Consider the following 16569-nt stretch of genomic DNA (forward strand, 5'->3'; position numbering starts at 1 on the left):
CTGGTCCTCACGGCGCTTAGTGCAATGGTGACTTAAACACCTATTTTAGGACACTCAGTCTTTAGTGCCTGTCTCCCCGCGACTGGACTGACTGCTCTCAGCACGGACACTGAACGCTTTGCCGCGCGATGCTCCGGAGAGCGGGTCGCCGGGGTTGAACTACAGCTCCCAGCATGCTCCGGGCCAGCGACAGCCTGAGCCGCTGGTGGTTGCCTAGCGACCGGGCGTGTCCCGGAAGACGGGCCCGGCGCGGGGCGGGACTTCCGGGGCGGTGATTGCATCAGATTCTGGGAAGTGTCTGTAGCCGCCAGCTGTGGGTCCGGGATTCCCAGCCATGGCAGGTTCCTCCGGACAGCAGGGTGAGCGGCGCGGCCGGGCCGGGCTGAGGGCGGCTGGGGTGCTCGGCTCGAAGGGCGGCGAGTCCTTATGTCTGAGGGGCCTGGGTGCCTGGGGTCTGAGGGGCGGCTGTGTCCGTGGTCTGAGGGGCGGAGGCGCCCGGGGTCTGAGGGACGGCAGTGCCCGGGTTCTGAGGGACAGTAAGTCGTCGGGTCCAAGGGGCGGCGGCTCCTGAGGTTCGAGGGGTGGCACGTCCTAGGATCCGAATGACAACGGGTGCCCGGCTCCGAGGGACGGCCACTGGGACCCCTGCGTGAGGGTCCGTCGGACCCGTGGCTGGAGCACAGACCCGCGGGGACCCGAGCCCGGCCGGGGAGCTGCCCAGACCACCCAGCCTCAGTTTCCTCACTTGGTTCCTGCCGAGGTCCCCTTGCATCCTCACCCCGGGAGGTGGCCCTACATCAAATAGCCTCTCCCCAGCCGGTGCCTGGGCAGACCCTCGCCCCCTCTTGTCCCAGCTGGACTTTGGGGGGGAGACAAAGGCCCAAGGGTTGTTTTGGTTTTCTGCCTAGACCTGGCAGCTTCCGGGAGGTGGGCGGAGGGCACCTGAGGTTGGTACTTAGGGAAATGGGGCAGAGGACGCCAGGGGTACGCATACACTCAGTAAAAGGGCTTGGGGCTTTACGAAGGCTTTCATCTCCAGTTCCGCAGACAGTCCACTGCAAGCTGATTGTGAGAGCATTACTGCCCCACTTTATTGCCAACCTGGGAGGTTCCCCAGGGACACAGCTGTGTCAGCTCCCCCAGTCACTCATGTCACCAGCGGGTAGACCTCGAGAGACCAGTGGGTCTTGTCTCACTGTCCCTCAAGCAAAATTTTAGGTGCTGAAAAGGCAAGAGACTGAATCAGAAAGCCCCGATTCCTAACAGTCTGGAGCAGGCTTTCCAAAGGAAACATTCTCAGTGTCTAGTTTTTAATTTTCTTGGCTGCAAAAATTAGATGCAAGTTCTTCTAAGATACCTCCAGCCCCCATCCGCAGTTTAGATTGCACCAAGATTTCCTTGGCATCCGGTGGTGCCCTTTGCCCCTGAGAGTTTATTGGGTTATAGATAGGTAGTTCTGACAACCTGGGTAATCTGGCGGCGTGGGGACACCCAGATGACAGGGCTACACTCTTGTGCCTAGTGGCAGGAGGTAGTCACCTTCCAGGCACGCCACCTACCACCCTACCTGTGTGCCTGGATTCCAGCACCATCTCCACCTGTCCCAGAGCCAGGCAGTCCTCAGAAGTCACCCAGATTCCTGTAAAACAGGGCCAGGGTCCCAGCTCTGCGCCCCCCTCACAGCAAACCATGGGTAATGGCTCCTACCTTGGAGCATGGAGCGTAAATGAGTTAATAGATGGGAAGGACTTAGAACAGTGCCTGGCACACTCAGTAAGTGCTGTGTCCATGCTGAAAACTAGAGCTTGTTTGTTTTCAAAGTAAAAATGTGTTTTTGTTCATTTGTGAACGTAAACGACGTATTAGTAGTGTTTTATATCTTGTTTTTAAAAATAGCTTCAGAATTTTAGGTTTTCAGAGCCTTGTAAGAGTTGCCTTCTTTTTGGAGCTTGGCATATAGCTTGGGATTGCCCACTCCCGGCTGTGAGGGCAGCAGGCAGATTGCCCAGTCCTCAGCCTGCGCACAACATCTCCAGCCGGTGTTCTTCTGCCCCAGGGCATGGCCCACCTGCCCTTTACTATCAGCTCCTCCCATCACACACGCACACCTCTCAAAGATGAGAACAGGAAATAAAATCCAATCGTAGTTGCTTTCAGTGATCATCTTCCTAGATTTTTCAAGGAGGCCCTCATTTTTGTACCATCTTCCGTAAGTTGACTCAGAACGTCTGTTTCTTCTTCAATGTCTCATTGGGTGTACAGCTTCTCCTTTGTAGTCTTGAAGGTGCATAGGCTTGATGCCTGTCCAAGGGCCCGGTTATTTCAGAAGGATGAGTTTCGTTTCTGAGATTTCTGGGGTAGACAGAGCCTACCTCAGGGCCTTTCCATACAGACTTGGGATACCACTTGGATGGCTACTCATTAGGTCAGACTTATAGTTTAATTTTTATATAGTTTAATTCAAGGGTCTTCATAATAACACAGCCAGCATTTTTTCAGCATGAGTCTGTGCCAGGCACTGCTCTAAATGCTTTACATCTGTTCTCTCCTGCCACCCTTGGAGGAACCCCTTTGAGGAAGATGCTGCTGGCATCTTGTACAGATGAGAACCCTGAGGTTCAGAGAAGTCAAGCAATCTGTCCATCATCATGACTAGCCAGAGGCACAGCCAGGCTCCCAACCTGGGCAGCCTGACTCAGTAGGGACCTTAACGACTGTGCTGTGCTGCCTTTGATGATTCTCTTCAGACTCAGAGTAACTCAACCGAGTGAGTTAAGGCAGACGAGAATGAAGCGGATGCCCTTCGATGTGTTCCCCAGAGCCGCATGAAATGTTTGCTCCTCTATGAACTCAGGTACCATATTTCCAGATATTCGAAGAGTCTTAGGCAGTACCCTTGGGATAGAGATCAAGCCATTTCCAGTGTGGGTGCTCTGGGTGGCAATATGGCTGTCTGATCACCCCACAGGCTCACTGTGAGGGATGTTGGATTTCCCTAATAAGGAATAACCTCCCTGCCAGTAAGAAGGAAGATGGAGATGCCGTTCTTGGGGGTGAGAGAGGGTGCCTGGGGGCCAGCTTTGTGAACGAGTGACAGCCGGACCTCCCGGGCTGGTGATCAGGAGAGATGGAGGCAGGGCGGGTGAGTGAGCCCTCACCTGTGGGAGGAGGCTCTGGTCTCTGCGAGTGGGTGGTGTTGGCTCCTAGTTGGTGAGAGCAGGGGTGCATGCCCCTCTTTCCTCCCCACGATTCATGTCTGGGGCTTTTTCCAGTCCTCTTTCTGAGCACTTCTTGGGTAGGGAGTGGGTCACTGGGAAGGACCCAAGAGGAGCCGCTGTAGAGGGTGGGGGGCGGGGTGGGACCAGGGAAACATTTGCAGAAAGGGAGTAACCTGCAGGGTGAGGTGTTGCCTGGACACCCACAAGATGAGGACCCTAGTGAGACCTTAGAAGTAGCAGATTCAGAGGGCAAAGGGTCAGGGTGAGTGCGGGGTGCAGACCCCACCAAACCGAGGCACTTCTTAGGAGCTCAGACCTGCTGTAAAAGGGTCTGCATTTTCGCGAGCTGCCCATCCATGAGGAAGCTAGTTTAAACCTTACTTGCTGGGCCCACCCCAGAGATTCTGATTTGGCAGGTCTCTGGTGGGTGCAAGAATGTGACTTCTATGGAGCCCCCAGATTCTGCTGCTGATGGCAGACCAGGACTATGCCTGGAGTGGAGCTGGGAGAGCCTCAAGGGAAGGCAGGAAGAGAAACAGGGCAGCTGGGAGAGGTTTAAATGCCGATAGGAGGCAAGGCACGGTGGCTCACACCTGTAATCCCAGCACTTTGGGAGGCCAAGGTGGGTGGATCACCTGAGGTCAGGAGTTCGAGACCAGCCTGGCCAATATGGTGAAACCCCATCTCTACTAAAATACAAAATTAGCTGGGTGTGGTGGCAGGTGCCTGTAATCCTAGCTACTGGGGAGGCTGAGGCAGGAGAATCACTTGAACCCAGGAGACGGAGGTTGCAGTCAGCTGAGATCATGCCACTGCACTCCAGCCTGGGTGGCAAGAGCAAGACTCCGTCTCAAAAAATAAAATAAAATAAATAAATAAATAAATAAATAAATAAATGCTGATAGGAAAGAGCCAGAGAGAGGGAGAGGCCGCACTGCCATGGTGGTTTGGCGTGTCTGGGATGTGGTTCATTTGGTGTAGATTTGTTTTGGTATCTGTGCTGAGTGATTGCTTGGTACTTGCATTTGATTTCAATAAATGTTCTGTAGAGACTCCACCTTTGTAGCCAGTGATAACCACCCTCCATCTTTGGGACATTGCCATGTCCTTCAATGTGTTGATGAACTGAACTACAAGGTCACCCGGTAGTGGACATTCCTTCCCATGGGGGCAGAGCAGGAGTTTTGGCACGGAGTGTGCAGGCTCTACGGTGAGGGCCAGTGTCGAGGAACCGGCCCCTGGGAGGTTTTCCATCAGCTCAGAAGTGTTCTCATCTGATCTCAGCATCAGACTGATAGACCACAGCTTGGCTCAAACCCATGACCACTTGATAGCTGATCTATTTTTATTTGTTTCCTCGAGACACACTTAAATGCAGCTACCACAATTACCCAAATGACTGACTGCGTCCATCTCATGGAAGCCTATCGTTCTCCTCTGCTTCCCTGGGCACCAGCACCTTTCTGCTCTGAGAAGATCCTTCTCAAGCGTGGACTTGGTTCCCCTTTGATGAGTAGTCTAGGCTGCTCTAGACGGTACATTTAAGAATGATGTGATCCAAGATCAAGGCAGATTTGGTAATAAACTTTTAAAATAATAAAATTAATTAAATAAAAATGAGTGTGTGATCCCCAGGAAAACTCCAGGAAATTCTCTGTGTGTAGCATGCGGCTATTACCAGAACACTAATAATACCAGAGCGATTATGATAATAATGATGGCAAGCGGGGCCCCTGACTCTGTGCCAGGCAGCTTTTAAACATTTTACAAGTGTAATTTGACTTAATGGCCTGCAGCTTTACAAGGTGGACGTTCTGAGCGTGTTTTACCATGAGGAAATGCCGCCATGGGTGTGAGTGTAGGCACTCAGCCCTGGAGGGCGTCAGGGCCGCCCCTCGGGTCTCCAGAGAGTGGATCTGCGGCAGCTTCAGTTCCCAGACTGCTTCCTCGGCACTCAAAAGCCACTGCAGCCGTTAGGACATTTTATGTTGTTCTCATTTTAAAAATAGCAGATGCTTACCGCAGAAAATGTGAGCAATGAGGAAAAAGAGGGAATTAAAATCACCTGTAACCTCCCCCCCCCCACCATCCACCACCGTCACTCTCAGTGTTCGGGCTGTTGCTGGTGGTCTCTTCATCAGAATCGATTCTGAGTGTGAGAGGCGCATGCCTGTCAGCTCGCTGTCCGAGCTGGAAGCCGACGCTGTGTCACTGTTTCTTAGGGTGCTGCTATTGTCTAGCCCAACCCAGGCATGAGCAGTTGCAGAAGACCAAGGCTCAGGGAGGGGACAGGAGAGGAGTGTGGAGGGTCAGCATCGGGGAACAGCTTTCGAACTGTGGCCTGACCCATGAGGGGACGAGGCTCACCTTCCGGCTCTGTCCATCCCTCTGGCAAGTTCTCTAATCTTTAGTGAACTTCATTTTATCATGAAATGGGACCACTGCTGGCGGCTGCAGAGCTGTTGGAGGGAAATATCCAGCTAAACTAGAAGTCTCCTGGTTGGAAGTTGCTCTACAAAAGAGTTTGTAGGAGTCTGATATTTATTTAGAGTTAGTTTTCCAGGACCTCGCTTTGGGGAGCCTGGAGCTGCCATGGTGGGTCTGCCTCCGCCTCCGTCCTCCCTGGTCTCATCTCCAGCTGGGAGGAGAGCGCATGTCCATGTAAGCAGCCTCCTTCCTCTCTCAGAGGGAAGCCCCGGCAGTGCCAGTGCTGACACTGGGGCTGTAACTGTGGGGATGGGGCAGGTGAGCTCACAGGCCCTCAAGGGCTCCCAGCACCCCCCTGGCACCTTCAGCGGGGCCAGAGTCCGCCCCTGTGTTTCTCTTTCCTTGGACTGTTGGAAGAGCTGAAGTGAAAAGTGACTTGTTCTTGTGTCTCTGGTATCTTTGGGCAGCAGGGCTCCTGCTAAGCAAGCCCTTGGGGGCTCAAAGCAGCAGAGGCTGTGGCCGGTTCCCAGCACTGGTCCTTGTGCAGGTGTCCTTCTGAGAAGCGTGCGTGAGGCCCAGTGCCATAGGGGAACGCCAGCCCACCACCGGTGGCAGGCACTCTGTGGTGCCATTCTGCTGTCCACTCATCTGTTCCCTCGGCAACGTTAGCTGGTATCTGGAATGTCACACGCTCAGTTGTAGATGCTGAAGATCAAGCAGTGACTAAGGTAGATGGAGCGGTGGGGCAGATGGTAAAGGAAAGAAACGCGTGCACATGTTAGATAGGGGTGCTGTGGAGAGAAACAGCAGCCAGACTCGGGGTCTAGAGGCGGGCACCATATGGACTGAGAGTCCTTGAAGACCTGGTGGGGAAGCCAGCACCCAGCAGAGCTGTGAAGGATTAAGGGGCCTGCTGGTGTCTGGGGAGCATTCCCCCTAAAAAAGGAGCAGCAGGTGGAGGGGACCCGTGACCAGGGTATGGAGAGCCAGGTGGGGGCCCATGGCCAGCATGAGGACGGGCTTGTGCTGCTGGCGAGGTGGGTGTTAGGGGACAGTAATGTGAACTTTCCCTTTTCAGCAAAGCTGCAGGAGCCCTGTGGCTGTGAGGGGAGAGCCATGCTGGCTACAGGTGGCGGTGTCTGACTTGCAGGAATCCAGGTGACAAAGGCTGGCTCTCAAGTCCAAAACCTGTTGAGTTAGAGGCCCTGGATCCTCCCATGGATTGGCTATAGGTGCTCGTAAGGATAACTCATAAAGGGGTGTGATTCCAGTTTTGGCTAGAGAGTGTGCCCAGAGCTTTGCTTCTGGGTGCCTCTGGCTGCTTGGAGTGGGTGGCCATCTTATTGGAGTCAGATGGGCTGGTGGCTCCGTGCAGGGGGAGGGAAGCAGGGCAAGTTAGAGGGACACTGCACTCATCATCCCAGCAGCGAGAGTCATCCCAGAAAGTCATTTTAAGCCCTGCATCCATGTTGAGACTTCAGGAAGGCTTTCCCACACAGTGCCCACCCCTTTACTGCAGGTGGCTTCAGGATATCCTCTCCGGCAGCCATGGAGGCCGGGCCCTGGGGCATCACGTGGCTCCGTGGGCTCCCTGGCGGGTGAAGAACTCGACCCAGGGGGACATTCTTGCTGCTGCAGCTGTGCACTCCGTTCTGACTCATCTTTGCTGACACCACAGCGTTGTCGGAAATGCCAGTTATTGGCCTGACACTAAGGGTTTTCCCCAGCCTAGGCAAAGCAGAGAGAGGCATTTGTGTGCAGTTACCCCCACAACACACTCTGCTCTCTGTTTTCAGAAGCTGCGTGGGTCTGGTTGGGGTGACTCTGGCTCTGTGCCAGGGAGTAAACACAGAGATGGGGGACAAAAGGAAATGGGAGAGGGCAGAGAGGGGGACTGTGACATGCAGGTCATCCACACCGCATGGCCGTGATGTCGGGCAGCTTGTGCCCAGGAAGGGATGGCCAGACATGTGCTTTCCCACCCTGAGTGAACTCTGGGGTGGGAGGGTGTCTGTGTGGAAGGAGCAAGCATTGGTCCTTTTCCCGTAGTTCTCTCAGCAAGCACAATCACTGGTTCAAGGTTTGGATGCACTTGTGCTCATGGGCTCAGGAACCAGACTCCCTCCCCTGGCCGGAAACATGGTACCATCTGCCTGCTGTGCCCCCACTTTAGGGAGGTAGGCTGTGGACACAGCACCTGGTCCCCAACTCTGGTGTCGGAGGTAATTGCAGGCAGATATTCCTTAGAATGGTGAGACAGATTTTATTCCCTAATTCCTGACAGCAAGGGAAGGGGCTACACTCCCTGCCGCTTCAGCAGAGGTGACTTTTGAATTTAAAGGGAGAATGATTAGCTGGGCCTGGTGGCATGTGCCTGTAGTCCCAGCTACTCAGGAGGCTTAGGCTGGAGGATCACTGGAGCCCAGCATTTTGAGGATGTGATGAACCTTGATTGCACCACTGCACTCCAGCCTGGGCAGTAGAGTCAGACCCAGTCTCTAAAAAATAAAAATAAATAAATAAAAATAAAAAATAGAGGGAGAATGAAGGAGGAGAAGGAGGGTGAGCAGGGGCTCGAGTGAACAATGCCATGGGGCTGGTCAGCGTGCATGTGCCGAGGCAGCCTTGTCTACAGCTGGCAGTGGTGAAAGTTAGGGTTCTGCTGCTCCTCCCGATGGTGACATGCAGAACAGCGGCTCTTGGGTCCTTGAGTGACACACCTGAGTGGTGGAGGTGCATGCTTACTACTTTGAAGGCTCTAAGGAAGGAGGCTGGGGCCTGGAGTGAGGGGCCAGGGGCCAGGTGAAGCTGGCTGGAGCAGCCACGTTATCCTGGCAGCCCTGTGCTTTCTTGGGCTGGTCTTTTGAGGGGGCTCAGTCCTCCTGAGGCTGTGGCCTTGACCTGCAGAAGGCATGCTAGAGTCCAGCTGTCTCTTGGTACAGGGGTGTAAATGGCACACATTGTCAATGTGGGGTTCTCCCTACCCCTCATCCCCCAGCACCCAGAGGGAGAGGGTGCCACTGCGGCAAAGAGACTTGAAGTTGGTTTGGTTTGGGAGATTTTTGTTGTGAGTTTTAAAACATTGAGGTAAAATTCACGTAACGTAACGTACTTACCTGCCAGGAGGGATACCACGATGGTGTAGGCAGCTCTCCCGAGGCGAGGCTTATCCATTACACTCCAGATGGGCTGACCCCTGTGATTTCCACAAATATCGGAAACTGAATTGCACAATTTGTGATAGTGTGGAACCGTTTTGTGCTTTCCCTGATAGAAAAAATAAATTAAAAACTTAAAAACTAAGTAATTTATATGACATAAAATGGAAAGTGCATAATTCCGTGGTATTTGGTGCACCATGTTGTCATGCAGCCTTCAGTTCTGTCTAGTTCCAAAGCATTTCATCACTCAAGAGGAAATCTGTCCATACCTGTTAGGTAGTCACTTCCCCGACCCCAGTCGACGCGCTGCCCCGTCCCTTTGCCTGTTCTGGATGTTTGGCGTCCAGGGAAGGGCTTGAGCACCTTTTTCCTTGGTTCCGTGCCATCCCCTGGTCCCTGTCTGAGTTCTGCCTGGCGGCCTCTGGGCTGCCTGCCTGCTGCCTGACACCGTGTGCCCTCTGTCTTTGCAGCTCCTGACTACAGGTCCATTCTGAGCATTAGTGACGAGGCAGCCAGGGCACAAGCCCTGAACGAGCACCTCAGCACGCGTAGCTATGTCCAGGGGTACTCACTGTCCCAGGCAGACGTGGACGCGTTCAGGCAGCTCTCGACCCCGCCTGCTGACCCCCAGCTCTTCCACGTGGCTCGGTGGTTCAGGCACATAGAAGCGCTCCTGGGTAGCCCCTGTGGCAAAGGCCAGCCCTACAGGCTCCAAGCAAGTGAGTAACAGAGTGGGTTCCCTGGCCATTAGAACCTCTCCCCCCAAGGTCAAGGGCTTTATCCCTCACCCTGGTGCTTACCTGGCATCTGTGGATACCTCAGAGGGAACCTCGCCCAAGTGTGTCTCGAGCAAGTGGCCTGGATGGGCAGATCCAGCGCTCGCTGGGTGGAGGTTGGGATAAAATCATACCCTGTGGAGTTGGGTATTCAGGAGCGAGATGTTCACATCACTATTGTGGCAGAATTGCCTGAGGTGGTGGGGTGCAGAGCTGCTGCGGCTCTGGGGTTCCATGTAGCATGCCCAGGCCACGGGCCCTAGCCTTGTGATTTTTAGCTAAGGCTGTGCCTGGCTCTGGTTGACTCAGTTCTTTCTCTTTATTTTTTCCATAAGATTGCAGCGTGTCTGTCCTCCAGCTTTAAAATCGTTGAATCCTAAAGTTTTTCTGTTTTTTTTTTTGTTTGTTTGTTTTTTGTTTTTTTTTTTTTGAGGTGGAGTCTCGCTCTGTCGCCCAGGCTGGAGTGCAATGGCGCGGTCTTGGCTCACTGCACCCCCCGCCTCCCGGGTTCACACCATTCTCCTGCCTCAGCCTCCTGAGTAGCTGGGACTTCAGGCGCCCGCCACCACGCCCAGCTAATTTTTTTGTATTTTTAGTGGAGACGGGGTTTCCCTGTGTTAGCCAGGATGGTCTGGATCTTCTGACCTCGAGATCCACCTGCCTCAGCCTCCCAAAGTGCTGGGATTACAGCCGTGAGCCACTGCGCCCAGCGAATCCTAAAGTATTAATTGACATTGAACTTTTTAAAAATCAGAAATAAGTCATTTTTTCTCTTTGAGATGATGTCTGTCCCATAGCTCCAGCCTGTGAGTGCTGGTTGTGTCTGGGAAACGTGGCTGTGGTTATCTGAGGGAGATACTCTTGGGGTGCCTGCATGGCTTTGTCACTGTGGCAAATCTGAGGGGGCTCCATGTCATCATCACTGAAGTATGCCTTTGGGTGGCTCAGCTCCTCCTGTGGCTGTGGGCACTCCTCCACCTTCATGTGGGGGCAGGTTTTGTGCCCTGGTGGTCCTGGCTGTACCTGGCAGCCTCTTGAGGGCTTCTCCAGACTCCTTTGGGGCCTGGGATTTGGAACATGCCACCCTGCCTCTGCCCCATTGCTATGAAAACCCCATTGCTATTAAAAATACAAAAAATTAGCTGGGCATGGTGGTGGGCGTCTGTAGTCCCAGCTACTCTGCCATGGGTCAGGTCTCTGCTAGACCACTGTTTGAACCAGGGTGGAGGTGGGGATGTCACATCTCCTAGGGGCTGTGTTTTCTGGATAACTCTGCAGCAGACACTCCTTCCCCAGCATAGGGTGGAGGCCATTGCTGTGCAGGTCATCTCCTTCCCCATGTAGCCATTCCTGCCTGACCCTCCAGTGTGGTCACCCAGGTGACACCTGTGCTATGAGGTGCCTTCTCTCCAAGTGCTCCGGTGTCAGGTTGTTGCCCCTGCCATGTGCCGTTCCAAGACACAGCCAGAGAGGGGCGGGATTAGGGGGTGGAGTGGGCCTCATACCTCCAGCTCAGCAGTGGCCTGTCCAGTTTTCCCTCATAGGGACTTGTTGAAAGAGTGGTACAGGCACAAGCCTCCATCCACACTGTGAGATGAAGGAAGGGTTTTGCTCCTGCAAACACCTTTTAACCTACAGAGAGGAAGCAGAGCCATGTTGCTGTGTAACAGAATGGACCGTGGATAGCACTAATGGAGTTGTTGTGCCCTCCCCAGGTTCCAAATCCCCTCATCACCCAGGCTGCCCAAGAGGCTGCCAGGGACTGCTTGTGCCAGGAATGATGGACATTATGTCAGGCGACCCTCACTCAAGCTTAGTGTACACTGAGCAGGGGCTGAAGAGGGAGGTGGGAACTGGAGCCTGGGACTGCTAGAGCATCCAGTGACCTCGAGTGGGTCCGAGGCGCCATGGAGTCCAGTGGAGTGTCCTCTCTCATGTCCCTGGGATGACGGTAGCTGTGGATCTCCCTCCATGTAGCTGTGAGAATCAGAGCCGCTGCCCCCACTGAGTGGGAACGCCCTCCATTTCCATTGCTCATACTCCCCAAGTATGCACCTTCCCTCCTGGCACGGTAGGCCACGTGCCCCTCGTCCTGCTCACCCTTCCACCTCTGCTGGCCATCCCAGCAGCATCAAATGTGCCCGTGTCCGGCCCTCAGCATGCCCGCCTGTCACCAGCCCCTCCCATGTGCCTTCTGTGTCCTTTCTCCGAGACCATGGGCCTCAGCAGCCCGAGGGATCTTCTCAGACATGGAAGGCCTGTGCTTGGCCAGGCGCGGTGGCTCACGCCTATAATCCCAGCACTTTGGGAGGCCCAGGCGGGTGGATCATGAGGTCAGGAGATTGAGACCATGCTCGCTAACTCAGTGAAACCCCATCGCTATTAAAAATACAAAAAATTAGCTGGGCATGGTGGTGGGGGCCTGTAGTCCCAGCTACTCGGGAAGCTGAGGCAGTAGAATGGTGTGAACCTGGGAGGCAGAGCTTGCAGTGAGCCGAGATCGTGCCATTGCACTGCAGCCTGGGCGACAGAGTGAGACTCCGTCTCAGGGAAAAAAAAAAAAAAAAAAAAGGAAAGGCTCTGCTTAACCCCCAGGGTTCTATTCCTGTGAAACCAGACCCCTTCCAGGGGGATCCCTTCCCTGGATCGCCGGCCTCCAGCACGGAGGTCCACTGGATATCAGGACGTTGAACTTGTTGGGCACTTCTCGCCCACAGTGGAGGCTCAGCCCTTGCAGCCTGCCGGCTTCTGCCTGCCCCCGTGGGAAGGAGTGTCAGGCACATCCTTCACTGAGGAGGGTGTGGGTCTGTCAGATGCCGAGGCCGTGGTTTTATGAACATGAAGGTTTGGTGTTGCTCTCACCCCTCGGATGGAGGACCCTTAACTTCCTGATGAAGGATTTCTCTCTGTGAACCCCTTGCTTGGGTCCTGACTTCTTTCCATGAACTCCTTGCTTGGTCCTGATTTCTCTCCGTGAGCCCCTTGCTTGGTCCTGATTTCTCTCCGTGAGCCCCTTGCTTGGGTCCTGATTTCTCTCCGTGAGCCCCTTGCTTGGTCCTGATTTCTCTCCGTGAGCCCCTTGCTTGGTCCTGATTTCTCTCCGTGAGCCCCTTGCTTGGTCCTGATTTCTCTCCGTGAACCCCTTGCTTGGGTCCTGACTTCTCTCTGTGAACCCCTTGCTTGGGTCCTGACTTCTCTCCATGAGCCCCTTGCTTGGTCCTGATTTCTCTCCGTGAGCCCCTTGCTTGGTCCTGTCTGCATCTGATGTGATGTAGGCAGACACTGCTTGCCACTTCCTGGCTTCTCTCTCCATCGTTTTATCTTCAGCCTCCCACATCCCTGTTTTGAAGGCATGTCTCTCACGAGCGGTTCATAGTTGTTCTGTTGTTGGATCTCTCAGGTCAGGGTGGGACTGTGGAATCAATGAATGTGTGTTCATTTTTTCCAAAGAAACAAAAGCACAGGCCGGGTGCGGTGGCTCACGCCTGTAATCCCAGCACTTTAGGAGGCTGAGGCAGGCAGATCACAAGGTCAGGAGTTCGAGACCCGCCTGGCCAATATGGTGCAGCCCCATCTCTACTAAAAATACAAAAACTAGTGGGGCGTAGTGGCGGGCCCCTGTAGTTCCAGCTACTCGGGAGGCTGAGGCAGGATAATCGCTTGAACTCGGGCGAGGCGGAGGTTGCAGTGTGCTGTGATTGTGCCGCTGCACTCCAACCTGGGTGACAGAGCGAGATTTTGTCTAAAAAAAGAAAAAAGTCGGGGGGCAAGGGTCCTTATGTGGTATCTCTCAGTTCTTCCCTTTTGCAAATCTGAATTTGTGTATCTGGGCCTGGTAACCCATTTCCTGGGGAGCCCATCGCCAGCTGTGTGGAGGTAGCAGCCTTCGGGGAGCTGGAACGCTGGCTGTGGCCAGGCTTCTTGGACGAACTTTCAGTCCTGGGAACCCTGGGCCCTTTCGTCATAGCAGGGCAAGTGTGATGATCCCGTGGCCTCATGGCTGTGTTTCTGGGCAGTGTCTCCAGCTGTCTGAGATGGCAGCAGTGTCCTATGGAAGGAGCTCCAGGGTCTTAGGGAGGGAGGAGAGTGAGGGATCCTAGAGTGACCGGTTGAATGCCTGCAGGCATTGAGTGAGATTCTCCTTCAAGGGCTTGGGAGGCATTTAACGTAAACTGAGGCCAAGCTACACTTGGCCTCAATAAGCACATGATGTTTGATTAGGATTGGGGGTTTCCTATGCTTTAGAATCTGACCACCTGTGACTGCTGGAACTCACCTAGAGTGGGGGCTGCTGCTGAGCACTGGACCTTTCTCCATCTCCTGCCCCATCTCCTATCTGCCCACACTTCCCTTCCTGCCCAGACACACATACTGCAGCCGCCCTCCTTCCTGCCCTTGGCCTGTTTGTCATCAGCGTCTGCCGTCCTGGCTTTTGTGGCCCAAGCAAGAGCCAGGAGGTCAGGAGATGGCTGGTGCCCAGGACCAACTTCCCCGTGATCGCTGTGTGGCGATTTGCTGGCCATGCTGCCAGACTCTCTGGCACAGAAACCAAGGACAGGAGGAGGCAGGATGCGAGCACCCTGGTGAGCTGCCAGGCGACCTGCTGGGGTGGGCACAGGTCAGTGCCAGGAGTATCCATCTTGTAGGCCTTCCTGGTGCCACTCAGCAAAGACATGTGAAACCCTTCCCAGGGCCAGGCACCAGCTGGGGTCAGAGGTGTCCAGCAGAGCATAATACAGAACCTGGACCTGTAGGCGACAACTGTGGAGGAAAGTGCTGAGGGCGCAGGGCAGGCAGGAGCCAGCTGAAGACAATGGCCAAGTCACCAGGTACCATCCTCCATACCCAGCTTTGCAGGATTGACGTTTCCGAGGATGAATAATCACCCTGTGGCTGCCCCTGGCCCCAGGGACAGAGCTCTGCCCCTTCAGGGGTCCCAGATGTAGGTTGTGTAAGGACAGCCTCATGCCAGGTTGGAAGACAGGCCTAGAAGCAGTGTGGTCAGAGCAGCCCAGGCAGCCCGCAGGCGAGTGGAGGGGAACAACTGGGGAAGTCTGGCTAGGAGGAGGTGACTGCACTGAGGGGCTAGCTGGCAAGGGTCTCTGCCTGGGGGCTGAGAGGGGCTCAGGTTCTTTCTGAAGGCAGTATAGACCTGTGTGGAGCTTGAAGCCCAGTGTCTGGATCAGAGTCTGCTGGGCTGCGGGCCCAGAGCTGGGAGCCAGCCACTCGCTTCTGCAGTGTCCGAAGTGGTAAGGAGGGGCTGGGCTGGAGCCAGTCTTGCCTGCTGGCAGTGGCCACGGTGGGGTCCTTTCTGCTCTGACTCCTGGCCTCTGTTGCCAGGGCTTGGAGGCTTGGAGGTGGCCTCTGTCCCAAGAAGAGTCCCCAGAATCCTCACTTTGTCCAGGTGAGGGATTCTGGGAGGGGGAGGTTCCCAGGACTGTGGCGGCACAGACTAGACCTTGTCAGTGTTGAGCCCTGACTGACCCAGGAGTGCCAGGTGGTGGCGTGCTCACTGCCAGCAAGGGGCCAGTATTTGAAGAGCAGTGGAGTGTGCTGAGCATGCTGTGTAGGCATTCCTCAGTGCTTCTGGGGTTCTAAGGGTGTTACTGGGGTATGCTGCCATACAGAATATGAGAAAGCAAAAGAAACACATGGTTGTCAGGAGGCGGAGCTTTCAGTGAGCCGAGATCACGCCACTGCACTCCGGCCTGGGCGACAGAGCGAGGCTCCATCTTAAAAAAAAAGAAAGATGCAATTGTCTTTGACCTGCGTGATGTTGACCGAGGTTCATGTGGTTTCATGTCGTGTAAATTTCATGGAAAACTGTAGTCCTGTTGTAAAAACCAAGTCTCCAGACGAAGAGGTGACTTGCACTTCCTGGTGCTGACCCTGGACCCTGACCCCGCTCTCTTCGCCTCCCAGGTAAAGGCCGACGTGTGCAGCCCCAGTGGTCCCCTCCTGCTGGGACCCAGCCATGCAGACTCCACCTTTACAACAGCCTCACCAGGAACAAGGTAAGGAGGACACAGATGCTGTGGTACATGCACACGATGGGAGGCAGGACGGCCCCTGTGCCTTGTCACACAACAGACTTCTCCATTCCTTGTGTTGGGCTCTGGAGTTCCATAAATCCAGGTTTAAGATCCTTCAGTCACTTCCATGTTAGAATCTCTGTGGCCCGGGGGCAGAGCTGTCCTCTGAAACTCAGACACATGAAGGATCACGCCTCATGTGGCAGCCTGCCCATGGCTTCTGGGCATGGATCACCCTGGCTTGTCTCTCGGACTCTGCCCAACTGTGAATACTTGAGGTCATCCACAGCCAGGCCTTTCAGGAGGACATGTGGTTGCAGCAGGTGTCACCATGTGAGCCAAGCAGTATGGGCAAAACTGTAAACCGGCTGGATGTTGTTGGGAGCACAGCAGGTTTTGAGAAGAAGGCAGGATTGGTTCCTAACAGAATGGAGTTTGCATGGTTTGCTTGGCTCAGGGCATGGCCAGTGACTCCAGAGATTCCAGACCAGACTCTGGCCGGGGGTCCTTGGATTTCCATCAGGGAGCACGTTTGGCAGACAGAGTCAGGTGTGAGGGAGTTCATGGCCTTCCTTGGGAAACTGGTTGAGGATACTGCCCCCAGAGAGGTCTGAGGATGCTGGGATGTTGGGGGGTGGTGCCAGAACAGTGGTGAGCAGCACCACGATTCAGGGCTCTTGGCTTCCAAGCCGGGCTCCTCCAACAGGGACTGACCCTGGCCAAGTGCTGTCTGCCTCAGTTTCTTTATCTGTTAAAAGAAAATGACATAACCTGCATCCTAGAGTGTACTACGTATTGAGTATTTAACTCAGGGCCTAGCACATGGTAGGTACTCAGTAAATATTAGCTGTGTTATTGTTAAATAAGCAGCATTTCAGCAATAAATAAGATCATGGATTCCCTTTATAGCCTCCCTCCATAGGTGAGTAGAAGCCCACAGAGGAGGAGGCTCCAC

The 16569-nt window shown here is 54.4% G+C and overlaps 1 protein-coding gene across 8 annotated transcripts in view; it reads left to right on the plus strand.

The window, feature by feature from the left end:
• The first annotated feature begins 240 nt into the window (after positions 1–240).
• CARS1 (cysteinyl-tRNA synthetase 1) overlaps positions 241–16569 on the plus strand; it is a 56034-nt gene continuing 39705 nt past the window's right edge. For 3 of the 8 annotated variants that reach the window (XR_001888255.1, XM_017887369.1, XM_017887342.1), the window contains exons 1-3: positions 241–359; positions 9277–9525; positions 15505–15596. Coding sequence is in view for 7 of the 8 variants with exons in the window: in XM_017887342.1 (XP_017742831.1) it covers positions 335–359; positions 9277–9525; positions 15505–15596 (366 nt within the window). In the remaining variant the exon portion in view is untranslated. Of the gene's footprint in view, positions 360–2747; positions 2855–9276; positions 9526–15504; positions 15597–16569 lie in introns of all 8 variants that reach the window. The other 5 variants (XM_017887376.1, XM_017887354.1, XM_017887344.1 and 2 more) reach the window with 4 other exon arrangements.

This window comes from Rhinopithecus bieti, unplaced genomic scaffold (genome assembly GCF_001698545.2).
Source record: "Rhinopithecus bieti isolate Rb0 unplaced genomic scaffold, ASM169854v2 scaffold_1014, whole genome shotgun sequence".
In the NCBI taxonomy this organism is placed as follows: Eukaryota; Metazoa; Chordata; class Mammalia; order Primates; family Cercopithecidae; genus Rhinopithecus; species Rhinopithecus bieti.